Genomic DNA, 21,552 nt, shown 5'->3' with positions numbered 1-21,552 from the left:
AGCTTTGGATTCCTGCACCCAGGAACTTGGCAGGGTGGCACTGTGCCCCACCTCCCACCCCACCCAATCCATTGGGCCAGAGTGCTGACGATCTGACAGGTGTTTTTTTCCCCCCCATTGGATCAAAGTACCGGCACTTGGTTGCCTGTTCTCCCAATCTTCCAGGCCCTTCCCTTTTGTTTTTAAAGTGGCATTCTGAGCCTACAGAATATTTGTACATATAATTTAGTTGAAATAAAAACAAGTTAAACTAATAATGAATGTGATAGCAGAATTACATTTTGTTATTCTATCCTATCCATTATTTCCTGTATTTCTAAGAAGATTTCCTATAGTGTGTTCTGACAAAAGTAATCATTATGAATCCTATTTCTATATATCTGTATATCTGGGGGGGGAGCAGTGTTGGGTCTTTGTAAGTTGTACTGTGGTCTAGACCTACTCTATCTGTAAAGTGTTCTGAGATAACTATTGTTGAGATTTGACGCTAGTAAATAAAATTTAACTGAATTGAACTGGCCAGCCCTGACCTACAGTAACTACCAGATGTGGTGGATTACAGATTACTTTTAACCCCAAAAATAAAGTAAAACAACATCAAATAGACAAAAACGCTGATACATTGCTGATGAAGTAAGCAAATTAAATACTTGCCAAGGGCTTTAGGCCAGGGTTCGTGGACCATGCTGTGCTGTGTCAGATCCTCAGCAGGAGACAAGGAGGGCTGCCTGAGGACACGATGGAAGTCTGACTGAGCCTCTTTACTGTCTTCCTCAGAAAACACATCTTCCACCAGTGTCAGCAAAGATGCCACCACCCACAGCATCACCTGATAACATCAAGGAAGACATAATTGGTTACTTTGTCCATCGGCCGGCTGTTTGGTAAGGGAAGCTGGAAGATTCACTGCACTTTATCATAAAAGCATAATCACAAAGACACATGCAGTCAGAGTCAAATGTTTGTCACTCGAGTACTAACAGAGTAAAAACTCTTTCTTAAAAGTCATCCAGACTCTAAATCTACGCTCATAATATCTCTGCACCCATATTCACATTTCTTATTAGTGGTTTTCCAGACAATTTTATTGATCTGTGCAATAGTTAGGGTTCAAACCCAGAGGGGTTATTTTACAATATGATAGTACATTATATTATTATTATTTATTTATAACTGTGCAATAAATTTATTTTCGCAACAACCGGCCCTTATTTGTTTTATGATGAATGTGGAATGTATGTTTGTCTCATGTTATACGTGTTATACGTGCAATATAGTTTGATTTTGAGCAATGGCGTTCGTAATTTTGTTTTCACTGTAACATAATGACAGTAAAGGCTTCTTGTTCTTAAGGGTGGGAGATTAAAAACACTATTCATTGCTGCAGACACAAGAAGCAAAACTGCTATGCATGGTCTATTCCAATACCTATGGTCTATTCCATTATAGCTCAACAGTGTGGTTCTGGAACTATAAAAAACATTCAATTATTATTAATTAATTATTATTATTAAGTAGTATTAGCTGTAATCTAGGGCTAAGACACAAGTCTGTATGAAATCATCCTTGTTTTAAGTAAAACACGTTTTATACACGCTGTCAAGGAGAAGTACCCCGCTACCCACAAAAAAGGTGAAAGGCAAAGCATATGAAGAGAGTTTTTGTTTAACTACATGTTAGCGTTCTATTGCTTTCATCAACATTATTGCATGTTGATATGACAACGGCACTGTCTCGTTTCGTTTAACATTACAGCAGTGGCTTGACGGTTAACGTTGAAGTATAGATTTGATTTGCGGGGGTATTTGGCCAGTAATGTAACTAGTGCTCTAAGTTAGCATTACACATGGACAACCAGACCCAGGGTGGAGTCTAGGTAAGAAGTGGTTAATTCACAGCTCACAGAAACTTAATTCAACATAGAGTCCATACAATCTAGTGCCATCAAAAAAGCCTTTTGATCGATTTTCCTCTGAGCGAAATGATCCAAGTGAATGTAAGCTGGGCTTTTATTGTGAAGGGTAGGAGTATTTTTTTTATTGAGTTTCCTCTTAGCAAAATGCTGAGTGAATTTAAGCTGGACATTCATTGTGAAGGGTAGACACAGAGGAGCCAGCATTATGGCAGCGCTTTGTTTTCCTCAACCTTCCTTCCTCAATGGTCTTTTAGTTTTATTAACACTTTAATGTCCAACGCTGTCCAGACTGCTCCAATTTCAAAACCCAAGTTCATTGTGCACCCGGGACCCCAAGTGTGAAGTATATTGGATGAACGGTTGATGGGATATTTCGAAGACAGACCAAAAACGCATAGGTTTCCTAATATGTTAGACAGAGGTTCTTTTGCATGAATCAAGTGTTTCATGGTTGGATTCATCTTGTAGCTAGTTGGTTCGGTTCCAGGCCTAAAACGTTTTTTACAAGAATTTACTCAAATGTCAATATTAAAAGGGAAAAAAATCACTTCCAGAACCAGAGCTGTTCAAAAAGTGAGCTGTCAGCCTTGAACTATTTTGACTTTCTTTTGGCAAAAAAAAACCAGTGTTGGACAAAAACGCATCATTACCAGTCTAGAAATCCTCTGTAATGAGTCTTAGAAACCAAATACACTTGGTACCGAGTAGCAAAACTAAAAGTTTCCATTAGAAACTAGTCCATGCATTTGTTACTTCTAAGCTGGATTACTGCAATTCTTAATTATCAGGCTGCTCGAAAAAGACCATAAAGACTCTTCAGCTGATCCAGAATGCTGCAGCACGTGTTCTGACAGGATCCAGGAAAAGAGATCACATCTCTCCTGTTTTAGCTTCTCTGCAATGGCTTCCTGTAAAATCCAGAATAAAAATCCTTCTTCTCACCTACAAAGCTCTTCATGGTCAGAAACCATCTAATCTTAAAGAGCTCATACTACCACACTACCCCCCCAGAGCACTGCGCTCCCAGAATGCAGGGTTACTTGTGGTTCCTAGAGTCTCTAAAAGTAGAACGGGAGCCAGAGCGTTCAGCTATCAGGCTCCTCTCCTGTGGAACCAGGTTCTAGTTTGGGTTCGGGAGGCAGACACCGTCTCCACATTTAAGAGTAGGTTTAAGACTTTCCTCTTTGATAATACTTATAGTTAGGGCTGGCTCAGGAGAGTCCTGAACCATCCCTTAGTTTCGATGCTATAGGCCCAGACTGCTGGGGGACTTCCCATGATGCACTGAGCTGATTTCATTAATGCATGTTACTAACTCAACTTCTTCCCTTTACCGGAGTCTTGTGCTCTCTCACCCCTGGAGCCTTGTGCTTTCTTGCCACTCCCCTCTCTCCTCCTATCTCTGGATCTGTGGTTTGAGTCATCTGCTGCCTCCTTGTTCCTGCTCGACATCCTTTGCAACAATTCTCCATGTCTATCTCTGTCTGTCTGCGTCTCTCTCGGCCTCTGTGTGTCTCTCTTTCTCTTTCTCTCACCCCCAACTGGTCGAGGCAGACGACCGCCCACCCTGAGCCATGGCTCTGCTCGAGGTTTTTGCCTCTTAAAGGAAGTTTTTCCTTGCCTCTGTGGCCTAGTGCTTGCTCTTGGTGGGAAACGTGGGTGTTTTGTACACAACATCACAGATTACGGTCTAGACCTGCTCTTTTATGAAAAGCGCAATGAGATAACTGTTGTGCGATTTAGCGCTATATAACTAAAATTGAATTGACTTCAATAGAAAAAATTATATATTGAATGAATGTATTACATTATTGTTATGATACAGATTGGGCTAATGTGAACCATTTCATATTCTCCAGGTGGACATCATAAATCACTTTGCTGAGCTGCAGCTAAAATCATCAAGGTTCTACTTGAACCGCTCCAACACGTTTAATGGAAACGCAGCTCTAAGAAGGCACCAGGCATTATGCAGGATTCTAGTCACCCTGCACACAGTCTCTTCTCCCACCTTTAATCAGGGAGACGTTTGCAGAGCATCCCTACGCTTATATCTTGTTTCAGGGATAGTTTTTACCCCCAGGTAATAATAGAGAGAGAGAGAGAGGACTGAGGTCTGACCTTAGTTACTGTGTTACTGTGCTTGAATGCTTTTAAATGTTATTTTGTAATGTGATATGATTTCTATCTTTGTTGTTAAACTCTGCGTGAAACATGAACAAACACAAACAATGAACGCTGTAGAACTTTCTTTTATTATCCAGTGTAACAGCAAATTATAATGGAAAAAGGACATAAATAAACTAATTTTAAGTAGATTTTCTTTAGGGCTAAATTACATGGTATCAGATTGGTGCATAAACTCATACTTGCCGATACTGATACCAGAATTTCAGGCAATATCGGAGGCTTTTCACAATACTGGTATCAGTATTGGAACATCTCTAGTCTAAACCAAATTCCATGGCAATTTTTTCAACAGTTGTCCGGACCAAAGTGATTGTGCCATCCCTAAAGCCAATGGTGGAATGTAACTAAGTACATTTACTTCATTACTGTATACTATTAAGTACAAATGTTGAGATACTTTACTTGAGTCTTTTTTTTCCTGCCATTTTCTACTTCTACACCGCTATATTTCATTTTCAATGCAGGACTTATCGAGTTATATACAGTGTTACATACAATATGGAAACTGAAAGCTGATCCATCCTGTTCCATCAGCTCTTTGACATGGAAATGGTGTCTGTGATCCCTGTGTCTGGCCAGTTGCCTGTAGAGGCCCAGTCCCCATGGCCTTGTGGGATACCGGCAGCCAACACCTGCACCTCTTTAATTACTTAATATACACGTGATACCTTCCCATTGTGCAGGTAAGGTTAATATTTAACATCACTTATGAAATGAGTTTCTCAGCAGTGTGTGGCAGGAAGTTACTAAGACCCAGATCAAATGGGCAATGTAGTGGAAACTGTCTGATAGTGAAACATATATGCCGAGAGTCTGCCAGCAAATCCTACTTGCCTTCTTTTTTTTTTATTCTCATGCATTATATACGTCTTTCATTCATGAGAACAAGGATTACAACTTCAGTGTGCGTCAAGCGAACCGCTTCAAGATTTATTTGTCCCAGTGGAGATTTGTTTTGGACAAAGGGCTGTCCATATAAAAATACATATAATTAAAAACATACATGAACAGCTTGTCGGATCGTCTTACAGCGTCTGAAACCCCTAGTGCAGGGATGTCAAACTGAACTTCACTAAGGGACACAGTGGAAAATGAGAGTCGCATCAAGGGCCAGACAGTTTATTGACATGGTTTTTATTTAATCTAAAAAGTAAAATATCTTTGCCTGTATCACGTCAGATCTTAAATAGTCTTCACACATACAGTTTGGTCGACATAAAGCCCTGAAAAAACGTCCCCAAAAAAGTTCCTTACTACGATTCTCCACTGGGCACGTCTATGCTAAGCCTTGGTTTCGTCCTCCGCCACGTGCCTAACCACACTGGAAGCGTCTCTTGACTGCTCGACTCGCAGAATATATTGTCTCTTCAAGAACTTTACAGAATAATCACATGTTTTTTTTAACTAGCATCTGCTTTCTTCTCTGAGCACTTCTGCAATCATATTCCATGCCTTCCCTTTTTATGCCGTTGTCTTTATAAAAAAGATCTGTGATGTGGGATTAGGTTTTTCAACCTCCGGGATGAATCTCACGTTGTCCGAGGTGTTGTAAAGGAGACCTATACAATATTACATATAAGATTTAATGGCCGCAATTTCTCACGGGCACACTACGTGCCAAAAATGCAACGCACATGTGCCTGGTGGATATTAGAGGTAACCCATCGTAAGAAAAAGTGACAAACGCACGGAAAAAGCAACAAAGACATTGAAAAAAAACACATCAAGAAAAGCAGCAAAAACCTTGAAACAAGCGCCAGTAAAACTTTGAAAATGAGGCAAAACACAAACAACATTGAAAAAAGTGGGAAAAAACATCACTAAGAGTGGGGAAAACTTCAGAAAAAGCGACAAAAACATTGGACAAATAAAACACAAAAAACAAGCGCCAAAACAACACCGTAAAAAGTGGGAAAAAAGTGGGAAAAAAACAACCAAAAGTGTTGAAAAAAGTGACAACAACTTCAGAAAACTCAACAGAACGGTCAAAAGGTAACAAAACCTAGGTCAGTCAAAACTGATTGAGAACTGAAACTGATAATAGGGCTGGAACAACATCTGCCATGGGGCCAGATGTGGCCTTGAGTTTGACACTAGTGTTTACTGGGGTTGGTATTAGTCTTTTTACTGACCGGGGCATCTCGGGTCAGCTGACAGAGCAACAGACGTGTTGTGAGACAGACTGATCTGGGAACAGGCTCACCTTCCAGTTCTTCAGGTGATGCTGGGGTGGCGACGCCTCTTGCCTCCACCACGTTTTACCATCTGAAAGAAAATAATATATATAAACAATAATAACAATAATCAAGAAAAGCACTCTCCATTCAGTAGTCTAATTAACTGTTCCTTTGAAATGCCATGTGGAATGTTTCCTCGAGGCGGGAGGAATTCCGGCTTTCCGTCACAACAATACCAAGGTACCATTAGCTTTTGTTAAATCTTTAGAAATCAAAAGAGAACACTTATGATTCATGCTCTGTTTACCACAGTGCCGTGGGCACTGAGAGCAAATTTAGTTCACACAGACAGGATGAAACACTTCACTTCCACAGCATTACAGTTAGATGCATACTAGGTCTGTCACTGGGATAACAAATTAATAATAAAACAAAAATTAATCCAGATTATTCAGTTAATCACACTTTTTTATCTATTTAAAACATACCTTAAATAAATATTTGGGAAGTACTGAATTACTCTTCTCAACATGGGAGTGTACAAATATGCTTGTGTTGTGTAAATGTCTTATATTTATTATTGGAAATCAATCGACGGCACAATCAATGACAAATGTTGTTTGGATACTCTCAGAGCAGCGTTTCTGTTATCTGGTAATTTTTCTTTTTACTTGGAAAATCTGTTAGTGTGACATATTTCTCAATCTCTCCGGCCCTATAAAATATTTAAAATGATTCCCTCCCCAATGTATGCATGTCAACACTGTCTCACTCAATTTCCCATCCATGCCATGCTGCCTATCATTACATAAGGTGTACCTGAAGATTTGAGTGAGATCATCAACATGAGGACTTTTACATTCATAGAGCAATCACTTGGCTACCATATTGAGGTTGGGTGCTATGTAATTTTAAAATAGCAAACCAAAAAAAGGGTAATTAATAATAAAAAAAAGTAATGTGTTTTCCACCTATTGGACAAGACAAAAGAGTGAGTAAACATAACCGCTATCCCATTTCAGGGTCGTCAGTTCTCTTCCAAGTGAACTAGAGTTCGGCAGACAACAAAATACGACCCAAATACAGGAAGTGAATCAAAGAACAAAGCATTTACTAACCTGCAATTTCAACCTTGCACACAATTTAAGGAATTATATATGATATAATGCAGGGCTTCTCAAAGTCTAGACCGAGGTCTGCATCATCAGCCCATAAACCTGAATTTCTGAATGTTTTTTTAATTTTTAAATACATTACATACTGATTAGTACATTGTAAGAAAAGTTGAATATACAGAAGTGGTGTAATGAATCGTAGTTGATCCCCCTCAAAGAACTCAACATGGGTGATGCCTGAAATTTATTAGTAAATTTAGTAACTGCTTTTTGTATCTGCAATAGTGCCGGACCCCTGATCTGAAAAAAATGTAAATAGGGACCGGTCAGTGATACGTTTGAAAACCCCAGACATTAGAGATGATAACTTTCAGATCCATATCTGTTCTGACCACACATTGGTGGCAATCTGTGTGACATCATCAACTCTCTCCTTCTCTTGCTGTCTGATAGCTCATTGTGTCTTCTTCTAAAATATCAGAAACACTAAAGTAAAACCAGAAAACCCAAGATGTTATGCCGCTCAATGATTTCTGAGACCAGAAGACCAGATTTCTGAGTGCCAGCGAGTTACACTCGGATATTCTGTCTAACCAGCAACTGTATTGATGTTTGATGCAGTCTGAACGCAAACCGAAGCATTTGAAAAATTAAAACTTCACCCATGATTTACAAAGTCTACCAAACTATAGGTGTGAAAGTGTCCAAAGTCAACAGTTTAAAAAACAGTCAATAACAGCATATTGGATGGATGAGAGTCTTGTCCAAATGCCGCTGAGGAAAAGTCTTCATTTGCCAGAATCTGACACAAATAAAGTAATCTTTGTGGCTGGCAACACTCCACAATCCATTTATGATGCGTTTTAACCTGAAAAGCGGTGAGATATCATTTGACCAGGAGGCCAAAGAGTGCTAAAGTGACACATCACAGAATGTACTGTAAGTGATACACCCTTAAGGGCTACTATAATAACCTTTTATTGGTCAAGGCACATGGCGGGGAAACAACCAGAGCGGAACCAGAGCGGACGGACATCTCAGACAGAGATTTGGCAACGAGGATGGCGGTTCATTCACTCCCTCGCTGTCTCCGTAATTCTGTTTTCCAGGTTGGTACTCGGGAAAAATGACAAAAACTGGTTGTCTTCTGAAGATTGTATGGTGTACTGAAGCTGTGGTGGGTTAGCTACGGGATTCATGATGTGTAAAGCCGAGCTAAATTTCGTGGTTTTTAAGGTATCATGACAAGATGGTTAATGTTAAAAGGTTGTGATGTTTGACACTTAAAGGGGAGTTCCTCCTACAAGTTAGACAAAGGTAGTTTGGTGTCTGTATTAAAAAAAAGTATTGTATTATAACGATTATCCCTAGGTGTAAAATGGTTCATGTGCTGACTCTAAAGTTGTTTGAGTGTATTTACTGTTAAAGAGGGTACATGACTTAAATGATGACATTATTATAATATATATGTTGATTCAAATATGAGTTATTATTTTGACATTATTATTATAACGATAAAGTAGCATTGCCATTTATTTTGGTAAGGACAAGACTATTTCCTTAAAGGGTGTGGAAGATTTTGCCCACTAAAAATTGTATTAAGGTGCTTAAATTGACTGAAACTTGTTTACACTAGGGGAATGTTGTTGTTGAATATTGCTTTTTGTCATATTTTGGAGAATTTGTAATAATGAAAGAGATTTGGCGACGAGGATGGCGGTTCATTCACTCACTCACTGTCTCCGTAATTCTGTTTTCCAGGGTTCCACCTGCGAGAGTTGAGTAGTGAACCCCAATCAAAAAAAAAAAAAAAAAAAAACATTTGTTACTTCACTTTCTCAACTTTGAAACTCGTAACATAAGCTTGTCTCAATGTGGCAATATCTGTTGTTAGGTGGACAACTCCCTGGTTGTTAACTTTTGAAATGTCAGACTTCATGAGTTGATGAATAGGATTGGGCATGGAAAAGTGATTCCAACTTGGAATAGTTTCAAAAATAATATTTCAAAAATTTGGATTTGAATCCGATCTGTTCATCTGTTCAAAATTCAACAAGCACGTTGACTTTGATGCCAGGTGCTTGTTGTGTTGCAGCCATGGAGCACAGTATACAGCGCTCTAAAATGAGGTTAAAAAAAACAGATAAAACTGAAAGTCACTACTCTTATCTGTCAAATAAGCACGTGACCCGTTTCAACCCCACCCCTCAAATAAACAAAATCAATTAGAACCAGAATCAAAGGGAAGAATCAGAATTGGAATCAGAATTCGAATCAATGCTATTCCCAATTCTATTGATGAGTTCCCCTCGAAAAAAGCAGTGGTTTGGTCTTTGTGATAATCCTCTATTGACTTTCATTAGCTCCCAATGACATGCAAGGATAGACCAACGCAGCCACTAAAATGTGGCACAACATTAGTTAGCTCATAGTAAATTAATAAAAGTGTTTCCATTTGCTATGTTTGGTGAGAAACTTTCTATGTTTTCGTTGGTCTTGTATAAAGAGAAGTAGCATTAGTAGCATTGGCAATTTGGGCCGCACAGTTACTTGTAACCAAGGAGGACACGGAGGACTAAAAAAACATGACAGAGTCCCCAAGAGGGGTCATTATCTTCTTTCTGCCGGACGTGGAAAGGCCAAGGTAAATACCACTGTCTGCGAGAGCCCTGATGAGGATAGGACCAGGACCCAGCAGCAGAGACATGACAGGTGCACTATCGACCATGTTGGGCAATAGTGTGTGTGCATAAGGTCAAAGCGGGTTTAATATGGAATTGTTAAGACAGAAAGGAGGAATATGGAGCAGGAAACAGCAAAGATACAGTCAAAGCTAGTGCCGTGTAACTTTGACGTTCAACTTTATTTTGGTTCAAAACAAAAGGTACAATACAGGAAAAACAACCTAAGCATTAAAATTCATAAGGAGATGGGGGGGGGGGTTGGGGGCTAGAAGATCAACACTGGTGACCGACTTTGACATTTCCAAGTGTACAAAGCACAGTATTAATAACATCTGAAAAAACAGCGGCAGAATGAGGACAAAGCTACAAATACCCATGATAAAGTGCAAAGTAACCAGACATGTTGAATAAATTATCAACATCTCTCGGCATAGACATCATCATCATCATCGTCATCATCTTCTTCATCATCATCCTCATCATCATCATCCTCGCCACCATCATCACTGCCTACACAAACTGCATCATATAAAACAAAACTTAAGAGAACATCCACTATTGCATTACATGAACTGGCCTGCTGAATTAGACATCTTTGTCACTTTTCAATGGTTAGTTATTGGTAATTGTATAATTTACTGATGTCATTTACATTACTTTATTTACCCGGCATATGTACAGTAGCTCTTAGTCAGCAAACTGAGGAGGCATGTGTGATAAAACATCCTGTGTTTAAGGTCTTTACTAACATCAGATTCTTTCCATCCCACAAAGGCTGGATCGATTTTTATTGTTTTCATCTGTTTTACCTTATGTAGTATTATATAAAATTACTTCCAAAAATTGTTCTATGTGCACTCTTCACACGCTCTCATAAAAGGCTACTCCATCCCAAAGTCCCGGGTCGGATTATGGTCCCAGTACATCCCTGGTGGACACAAAGATGTTGTCCATAAATCAGTAAGACAAGACATGTTTTTATAACTTCATGTTTCCAAAAATTGCTTCTGGATCAGATTACACAACACTGACTGTGTGTGTGTGTGTGTGTGTGTGTGTGTGTGTGTGTGTGTGTGTGTGTGTGTGTGTGTGTGTGTGTGTATAAATGATAGCTTGCAGTGACACACTAGTGCCAAGCCTGCATCAGCTACTAAAATTTTAGAACAGACACAGATGGGAAAGGTGTAGAAAAGTGTAGCTTCAACTGACTTATTTCTTGTAGCAATGCCTATTATGTAATCTATTTATCATTAATATTATTCTATAAATGACAAATGTTAACAATCTCTACTTTTGAGCAACATTGACATTTTGAGCATATCACACACTTCATTTCATTCTGGTGAATTGTTCTGGAACAAATTGTGCCTTTTCTGCATCAAGTTACGGTGCAAATGTCTTTATTTATGTAAAGAAAATTACAATAGGTTTTTTGGGGGGCTGAATTGGCCAGTTATGTTTATTGCATACTAACTTAGTTTGACATTTGTTTTTCCAAGATTGGCAGAGCCCAAAGCCAATCCTGGTCCTGGCAACTACTGATATAAAGCACAAAAACATTTAAAATGCTTTCCAATCGACCAGTAACATTAAGAATATCTGCAGGACTCAAGCGCTTACTTTCTTAAGTCTGGCATAAAACCCAATCACAATGTTTGTTTTTTACAACTTCAGGGTAGCAAAGTCCTGCGTCTAATTCGACAAACTCAAAATCAATCAAAAATGAATGTTCAATGCTTTCATATGTCAACACTTTGCCTAACGTCAGCTTGGAGAGCCAATTCACCTGTTAAGCCACAGACTAAAGAACATGATACCACCCAAACAAGCAGTCAGTCCAACCAATGTCATGTCGCTTTTCCTAACACTATATTTGGTTCATCAATGACGCTAGCATTTTGTGTTAGCGCAACATGACAGTGATTCAGTCTGTATTCTTAGGTTTTCCCCACCAGTTTAAGGTTTAGGTGCAGCACCTGAGGCCTTTTGGGAACCACCTGAGCCAAATGGATGTAACTGAAAGACTTTTCTCAGATCAAATGATTGTAGTTGGACTTATTTAGCAACTTCTGTCTTTAATTATTTTGTGTTATTTATTTATGATCTGCTCTTGCTTTACCAGTGTTTTAGACACAGATATGGTGATAACGTTCCTAAATTATGTGTAAAGAGACTACAGCGACTACAAAGAGATGCTTTGTAGAGAACAACCCCAAAGAAAACATTAATTACCCAAAAGATTCACAACACAATTAAAAAGAGACAAAATCTCACAAAGAGAGATAAAATGTATGGGGAAAATGCATTTATTTTAAAATTGAAAAACTTAATACTTTGTTGAGGAGCGATGCCTAAACCCCCCACCAAATACAAGCATCTAAGTCTTCCACAAACTCAAGGAAAACACTGCTGAAGGGCAACAAAAACACCGCTTGCGCCACACAGTCTGGCTACCTCTTTCAGAAGAGATAAAACACAACTTCAGTAGCTGCCTAGCCCTTTGATTTTCTGCCAATCCCAACCTACCAACAGACCATTTGTGAAAGTCTCCACGGCTGCCAAATATGTAATCTTTAGTCATAACCTAACTCACTGGTGTTTGCCACCATGGTCGGTAATAGGATTAAGCTCTTCTTTTACAAATCAGGTTGTAAGAGACCATCCTCACATCACACAGGAATGTTTTTACATGATTACATTGCATGGTAACACTCTGAGAGCAACCACACACACACACACACACACACACACACACACACACACACACACACACACATACATACTTTAAGAGTCTATGAGTAATAAACAAATTAATTCCTTAGAAAAAAGTCAAGCCAGACCTCATCTATTACGCACACTTCATTTCTGCCTCACAAATATGTCCACTGTATACATCTCAGTGAGAAAGACAATGTGAAACATTCCGACAAAAATGCTGAAGTTTGATTCAACGTCACCAGAGGGAGGCCATGCTCGTCCTCTCCCTGCATTCCTCGGGAACCAAACCACACAAGCATCCCCCTGAGGGAAAATCAAAGTTTTTTCTGTCTGGATGTTCTGTGCTACAACCTGAGGGCATTTCTGTGATAGACTTTGAAGTTCATCCAACTAATTTTTCACGTTCATTAAAAATACGCAAATGCTTGTCTGAGGCTTTCGTACACATCGTATGCAAGGTAAACTGATGAGGCAGTACAGTACAGGCTGAGCAACAGCCCTCGAGCCAGCAAGAAGCCACAGGATGACACATTTCAAGATCTGGGTGCTGGTAAGATAGAAGGGAAGTTTACCCTAGTTCACATACCCAAACTGACCCAAATTATTGTTGTACAAAGTTGGTCAAAAAATATAAAACCTTTAAAAAAATAAATATAAAAAGTATCCCTTTAAGGCTGGAGCTATTTTTTTGTGAAGATAAACAAAAACTCAAAGTATCGACCGGGTTTAATTAAACAAGGGCGTTATGGCTAATTGTAGGGTGCAAAGGGTCACACAGGAGCCAACACACACACCTTCTAAATCTTAAGAGTAGGTTGTAAAAACCTCCGTCAAATCAAGCGGATATTCTGATCAGCTCTGGTTAAAAATGAAAATTGTAATACTTTAAATCCATACAAGTACACAATGTCTGTTTGCCACAGTACATGCAGATTGAAAAATCTGTTTCCAGCTGGATTATGCAACAGAATTGTGTGGATTGGGTTCGCCAAGTTTTGTAACTTTGTCTGTCAGTTCTAGACGTGTAAAAAGCAGGGTCTGAACATTGAATACTGCACCGACACTCAAGTCTATCATGTTTTTTTAATCCTCCTTATCCTCCTTGGCTACCAGCAACTGCGTGTACTGGGGTTGGTAGCGATCATGGAAAGCTTGTCTTACACTAAGGAGTAAGAAGTATGATATTTTTCACTGAAATGTAGTGGAGAAGAAGTAGAATCTGGCATGAAAAAAAATAACTCAAATAAAGTACATGTACCTCAAATGTATACAGTAAATGGAGTAAATGTACTTAGTTACATTCCATCACTGGATGCTATGACAGCAGGCTTTAAACACTGCCTTTGAGTGTGGCCATTCATTTTTAGATGTGGTTGGATGACTTGTACATCTAGTTCATACTGAGTTTGTGTGCACAGCAGAGAACGGGATTATTGGACAATTTTGCAAAGTTTCTGAAATGTCAATATTGCCGTGAAAGCTTTTTAGCTTTGGAATCAAATGCATCAGACATCATTTCAAGTGTGAAGGATAAAACGATCTTTCAAGCCCACTGGGATCCCACAAAGAGAGATAAGTGGAGTATTTAATTATAAGAACTACAGCAATTCAGAAAGTCCAGTCCAAAGTCAGTTTCATTGCCTAACACTCACTGGCATCCAATCACACATGCTTTGGAACAAAATGCATCCTCACCATGTTTATGTGTCTACACAGAGCCAGCATTCCCTGTCTGAACCTCTTGATAGATGTCCAGAAGACATTTTTATATAAATTGAGCTTTTATAAATGAGGTGGGGCTGTTTGGATTGCGTGACTGCTGTGAAGCAGATGTTCTAAACTCCGGTGGATTTCTGAGGACTATGGTTAACAGCTCCTCAGATCTCTGCAAGGTAAATCCAGACATCTAGCTACACTATCTGTCCAATCTGACGCTACTAAAGCAACCTTTGAAAGTAAACGTTGGTTTAAAGAAATGCCGACAAACCAGAGCACGTTTTTCTACCTTCCCAGAATGCTTTGTGGAAGGGCCAGAACTTGCTCCGCAGCTCTGTGGAGGAAGGTCTGGCAATGCGAGACTACAGGAGCGCTAATTAGGATGTTGGTGTCTTAGGCGGTCTGGAAGATGTTAGCTCTGTTTACAGAAATGCCTTTAGCCATCACTCCTACAACTTTGTGTTTGTAGAAGTGGACTAACTGTATCCTTTGCTACCATTTTAAGCCTTTTAAGACAACTTACAAAAAGCCACAGACATCACCTTTTTTTTTACATTCTACTACAGCTGAAATAGTACACACAAGCTGATACAGTGCAGCTCCAACAGGCTAAAACAGAATGTTAGCGTGCAGATAAATTACAGCCCCTATTCTGTTAACCGGCTTACAATAAAGCTGATGTTATGTCTTCATATCCAAATCCCTTTCTTTTTTCAGGATTGTATCATCTTTACAAATATTCAGAATTATTACAAATAAAATATTACAGCCAGGGTAACATCAGTTAACGGAAGATTCATTTATTAGACATTTCATTGAGGTTCATCTTGGTTGTGAAATAAGATGTTGACGTTTACCTATACTGCAATGAAGCAACAATTTATTGTGTACAGAGAATGATCACAATCTTTTGGACTACTCGAGATCTGACAAGTAAACCCGATCTTCAAAGAAGTCCCAGAGACTGGAAAGGTAAAGGCAGGGCCACCATGGACGTCCCTAGGAGACAGAGCTATATTATGGAGCCAAAACATCAGGACAGAACGGGTCTGGCAGTGCAAAGGTCTCACATATCACACGGCATTCTGTAAACCAATCACAATTGTCTTGGGCGGTGCTAAGCACCGGATGGAGCAACGGTGCCTCTGCAAAATAGCCTCGGGAAGGAACTTGTTTTGGTGGATTTACAGTGCACACTACCCACGTTATTCCTCGTTGTCAGTGTTTTGGTTTATTTGAAAGAAAAAAGTATCCTAATAATAAAATCTTAAAGTTGCAGTAGGCTACAATGCATTTTCTGAAGCCTAAAAAGAGAGCCAAGTGGAGTTGCAGTTTTTAGTCCAATTAAATTACAATATTAAGTAAGATTATTATGGAATGTTAGCCTTAAAATGCCAAAAATAAACGGCCTATACCACAGCTTTACTTACCGAGGTAAAAATGAAACACCCAGGTGTGGTTTACAATTTGTACTACCTTGTCATTTGCAAGTGCCTTCATCATTTGCAAGTATTAATTGTTGAAAGTTGTTTTAGTCATGCAACAGAAAACTCCAATTGGACAGATAGTCTAGATATCTGTCTGGATTTACCCTGCAGGGATCTGTGGCGCAGGACGAACATCGGTCCAAAATGAGGGATGTTTCGGTGGAATTTCCCGCAGCACCTGAACAATCCCGGAAGTGGAATTTTGACAGACCAGTGAAAGGGATACCCTTTTACACCGGCATGGTTTTAAGTCACCTGCAAAGTGTCCCAATTGTCAATGCCATAAATACTGTTTATCTCACAGCTTGGGGGACCGAACTATGGACAGACCTTTTCATGGCTCTGGTTTGAAAGAGTTCCTTAAAACAGCAGACAGTTTCTGTCATGGCTGAGCAAACACTGAGCCTGGCCCACCCCCCGACCCCGCCCCCGTTTTGACTGGACAGGTGATAGTTTTTCATTTCGGCATGGACAACCCATTTATATCTCCTTGCACCTCTTCATTAATACTAATGACAGCGTTTTGTATTAAGTAATGGCAGGTCTGTGATTTGATTTTAATATGGCATGGATAATTCCTGTCACAGTTAAAAACAATTCATTATTAATCAGTATTATTGACAAAAAGTTAAATAATTGTCCTTTTAAAATATGAAAACTCACCAGCCACAACACATCTCAGTAAAACAAACATGGTAAACCATTAAACCACTAAGACTAGTAGACATTCTTTCTTCTCCCAGAAAGAAAACTTGCTAGTATTTCACTTTCATCCCTTTTTATAACAAAGAATTCCTAAATTCTCACCTTTGCAAAGGCTCTTCTCTCTCTAAAAGCAAATGATAATAAATGATCAATGTCTGATTAATGTGTGCTGTTGTGAGGTGTTTCTCATTTTTTGCTGATTATCAGCACATTTTGCAATAAATTAAGCCACAGCTATCCTGCATAACTCTTCCTAAGGCCACCATGCAATCACTGCACTTTGAGGGGGGTTGTAGAAACACCAGATTTGCCCCACAGAGGGGGTAAAAAGTAAAGAAGTGCCATGTTATCATTGCTACAGCCACATTAAGACACACAAAAACACACACACACACACACACACACACACACACACACACACACACACACACACACACACACACACACACACACACACACACACACACACACACACACACACACACACACGGGTTTAAATAGCATCAACTGCAAAAACAATGGACAAAGCTTTCAGGTCTGACTCCACTGGTTCTAAAAAGAAGTCTGTTTCTATAGAAGTCTATGTGAAAGTCTACTTCTCACTTGATTTATTACCTCAGTAAACATTTTGATAATAAGTTTATAGACTTAATCGCTAATGTCTTTTTTAATACAACACAATGTTGATTTAGTAAATGATGGTCCCATTTATTTTAAAACAGACGATAAAGCAGAGGATGCCATGGTCAAGATGATCCGCAGCGGCTGTTAGTGTTGGTGTTTTCCCAAATCAAGACTACATTTTCCGCAGTCAGTCCTCTTCAACCATGTCAAAGACATCGCCAGGGTGGCAGCATTTTACAAAAATAGATAACGGAAAAAAGTTGAATGCAAAGTTTGCAAGTAACAGTTTGCATATTGCAGCTCGACTTCAAACATGGCGTATCACCTAAAAACGGTAAGCTTACTTGTCTGCGTTAGGATGCCCTGTATGTTTTGAGTAGGCTGGCAACATGAACATATCAGAATTGGCATATTTCATAGTCTAATAATCGTTTTATAACTACAGGCGCACCCTCCCGCAACTACGGTAGCGTTCCCCATACCCCCCCAGATAACGCTGGATGTTAAGCCTCTATCATCCAAACCCAAAAATAACATCACGGAAGGAATTGTTGACTTTATTGCTCATCATATGAGGCTCATTGCTGTTGTGGAGGGCTGAGGTTTTAAGAACTTGTTGATATACAGCGCCAGCACGCCACACCATCATGGACCCAAAATGTGAGGGACCCAAAGAGAAAGTTTCAGAGTTAATGCAACACAGCCGAGGTACTGAGATGACCACAGATATGTGTAAATAGCAGTATATAGTGCAGTATATATTAAAATAGACGTGCCTTTTGTGTTTAAGAGTAAAAGCTTTAAATTAGTAGTCTATTCATGTCTGATCTCGACCAAGATTCTCGTTGGTTGATTGCAGCCCTAGTTGGAATTTTAAACTCAGGTGGATTAATGAGGACTAACTGCTCCTCAGATTTCTGCAGGGTAGATCCAGTTTCCAGAGAACAACTTTTGAAAGTACACGTGTTCCACCAAACAAGTTCCAACCAGAGACTGTTTTGCAGAGGCACCGTGCGGAGCTTAGCGTCACCCATGACAATTGTGGTTGGTTTTGCCCTTGTGTTGTCTTCCCGTCAACCATGACAAAAAAATAAAAAATGTCAACACTATTATTGCTTTTTCTGACATTTTTGTCACTTTTTTAATGTTGTGTGTGCTTTTTTTAGATGTTTTTAAAGTTATTTGATATTTCTAATGTTGACAATTCCAGCACTTATTTTGAAGGCCCATTTTATGTGAACTGAAAACGGCTCAAATGTGAACCAAGGATAACATGAGGGTTAAAGAAATGAAATTCCATAATAATCTTACTTAATGTAGTAATTTAATTGGTCTCAAAAATAACTTGACTTCTGCAACGCCACTTTCTTTTAAGGCTTCATGGAGCCGTCACAGAATACTTCAATCACAGGTCATTTCAGACAGAGCGAGCTATCATAGGTGTACATCTCAGGGGGGACGACCCTCGGATGGGTCAAGACCCACCCCCATCACCCCCACCCGCCGAGACTTGCCCCCCTCCCCCTAGAAATATCATTAAAAACCATGCTGTGTGGTGTAACATACACAATCATGAATACTTAAAATATCTGTGTAAGTAGTAAAACAATACAAACCCCAGGTAATGCTTTTTAAGTTTAGACATTTTTTTAGTCCCCCCCTCCCTTGCCTTACATTGGTTTGGTCCACTGGCTGCTTAACACATAAGTCCGGCCACGCCGGCGAAACACAGGAGAGAATGAGAGGGCATACTGTTAGTTGTGGAATGTAGCAGGTTGTGTTTTCCTCAATATGATGTGAAATGGCAAATCAGTATATATATATATATATATATACACATATATATACAGACCAGGGACAGTCAGGTGTAGAGTCTCAATTAAGGACCAGGGAGACTAGGGACAGTCAAGTGCAGAGTCTAGGTAAGGAACAGGGAGACTAGGGACAGTCAGGTGTAGAGTCTAGGTAAGGAACAGGGAGACCAGGGAGAGTCAGGTGTAGAGTCTAGGTAAGGAACAGGGTGACTAGGGACAGTCAGGTGTAGAGTCTAGGTAAGGAACAGGGAGACCAGGGACAGTCACGTGTAGAGTCTAGATAAGGAACAGGGAGACCAGGGAGAGTCAGGTGTAGAGTCTAGGTAAGGGAACAGGGAGACCAGGGACAGTCAGGTGCAGAGTCTAGGTAAGGAACAGGGAGACCAGGGACAGTCACGTGTAGAGTCTCAGGTTAGTGTGTTGAGCTTAGTTGATATTTTTGGAGGTGTGCGGCTGTCAGGGTGAGCAGATGAGCTTTACCAGTGGCTCACTAATTTACATTATGATCAGCTAATTTAACAAGTGTACAAAAGCATTGTATTTATTTTATATGGAGACATTTCTTTTCCAAAATAAGTCATTATGTTGCTTGAGTGTAACCTTAAAAATTAATATATGGTTGTAAAAAGAATACTTTGGTCAATTTATTTTTTGGTAGATACTTGTAGAGTCTCCATGCTACACCAATGATAGTATTAAGGCTTTCCTCTGTATACAAATATCCTCTACAAGTATAATTATGGCTGTATTATTTGTGTCCCCTTCAAAAATTGCTCTTGATAAATGTCATGTCTATTGTCCACCCCAACTGTCTGCGCATATATTGTGTTTGGGTATATTGACGTTTTTTTTGCATTCTTTTTTTGTACTGTAGCAAGTTGAAGTTTTCATTGAACTTTTTTTTTTTTTTTTTTCAAAAATGAACCAAACACTGACAACCAGGAATATAGTGTTCCCCTACAAATCCGCATCGATGGTTTGATACCAGTAAAAGCAGTTCATTTTCTGGGACCATTCCATTTCAGTTTGAGTTGTAGCTCACGTTGGTTCAGTTAACCTGACAACAGTGGCTCACTGTAGTAGCAGCGCTCCGACACTTTGGTATTTTCCTGACCTTGGAATTCGCTTTGCCCGTCTGTGTGGTATTTCAGTGACGAGCGGAGCGCACGGTGCACAGGTGGGAGGTTCATGAGAATAGAAATAGTTATTTCGTCCGGCCACCTGACAAGTAAAACATTCACATTAAACCTTCTTTATTTTGTTATATATACTATATATGTGGGCTGTACATTTTCTTCCACACTTGTACATATTGTTTATTAATGTAACTATGTATTTAGTATATATATAGGTATTTCTTTTATTTCATGTTCATTCTGTAAATGTATTTATGTGTGTCTGATATTTTGCTGCTGTTTCACATATAATTCCCATTGTGGTATCAATAAAGGTCTATCTAATTACTTATCTATCCATCTATCTATGTATCCACCCACCCATCTATCTATGTATCCACCCACCCACCTACCTACCTACCTACCTACCTACATCCACCCATCTATCTATCTATCTTTCTATCTATCTATATCCACCCATCTATCCATCCATCTATCTATCTATATCCACCCATCTATCTAGATCTATCTTTCTATCTATCTATATCCACCCATCTATCTATCTATCTATCTATCTCCACACATCTATCCATCCACGTATCTATCAATCTATCTATCTATCTATATCCACCCATCTATCTATCTATCCATCTTTCTATCTATCTATATCCACCCATCTATCTATCTATATCCACCCATCTATCTAGATCTATCTTTCTATCTATCTATCTCCACCCATCTATCTATCTATCTATCTATCTATCTTACAGTTTTTCTCCATTGGTTTGGCTCATTTCTTGAAACAGAAATTACATTCTCAAAACAACATGGACAAACCTCCAAACTACTTGGCAATTGTTCACAACAGAATTGAATTTCTCATTCATTTCATCAAATTGCAAATGCCTAAGTACATGCCTCAATGTCTCAGTACATCTTTGCAAATGATTAAGTACAAGTAGCCTACATTTAGCACCATTTCCAAGTGAATAGATCTTGCTGATCTAAACTGATTGTTGATTCTCGGTCTAATGGTTGTTCACTCCAAAACTTGTCAGCATCATTTCATTGTATAAGCCATTACATGCACAATAGTCTGTTCAATTGTCAAAATGAGTCAAGAACATAATACCATGAATACCACATATGAATCCCTTGGAACATTTGAAATTTTTCACAGCAATTGACAGTCAGGTGAAACTAGAACTTTACTTACGAAGGAGGAGTTTCACACATCTCAGATGACCAATCAAACAGTATGTTTAGTTACATGACAGGTGCTGTCCATGACT

At 39.2% G+C, this 21,552-nt stretch overlaps 1 protein-coding gene across 1 annotated transcript in view; it reads right to left on the bottom strand.

The window, feature by feature from the left end:
* LOC117950964 (glial cell line-derived neurotrophic factor) overlaps nucleotides 1-21,552 on the bottom strand; it is a 35,248-nt gene that overhangs the window by 7,844 nt on the left and 5,852 nt on the right. Inside the window, exons 2-4 of the mRNA XM_034882418.1 lie at nucleotides 6,289-6,370; nucleotides 4,601-4,712; nucleotides 655-829 (exon numbers count right to left, since the gene is read on the bottom strand). Of these exons, the coding sequence (XP_034738309.1) occupies nucleotides 655-829; nucleotides 4,601-4,712; nucleotides 6,289-6,370 (369 nt within the window). The remainder of the gene's footprint in view (nucleotides 1-654; nucleotides 830-4,600; nucleotides 4,713-6,288; nucleotides 6,371-21,552) is intronic.

Source organism: Etheostoma cragini, chromosome 9 (assembly GCF_013103735.1).
Source record: "Etheostoma cragini isolate CJK2018 chromosome 9, CSU_Ecrag_1.0, whole genome shotgun sequence".
Classification (NCBI taxonomy): Eukaryota; Metazoa; Chordata; class Actinopteri; order Perciformes; family Percidae; genus Etheostoma; species Etheostoma cragini.
The sequence above is the reverse complement of the archived record's forward strand: the minus strand, read 5'-3'. Positions and strand labels throughout refer to the sequence as shown.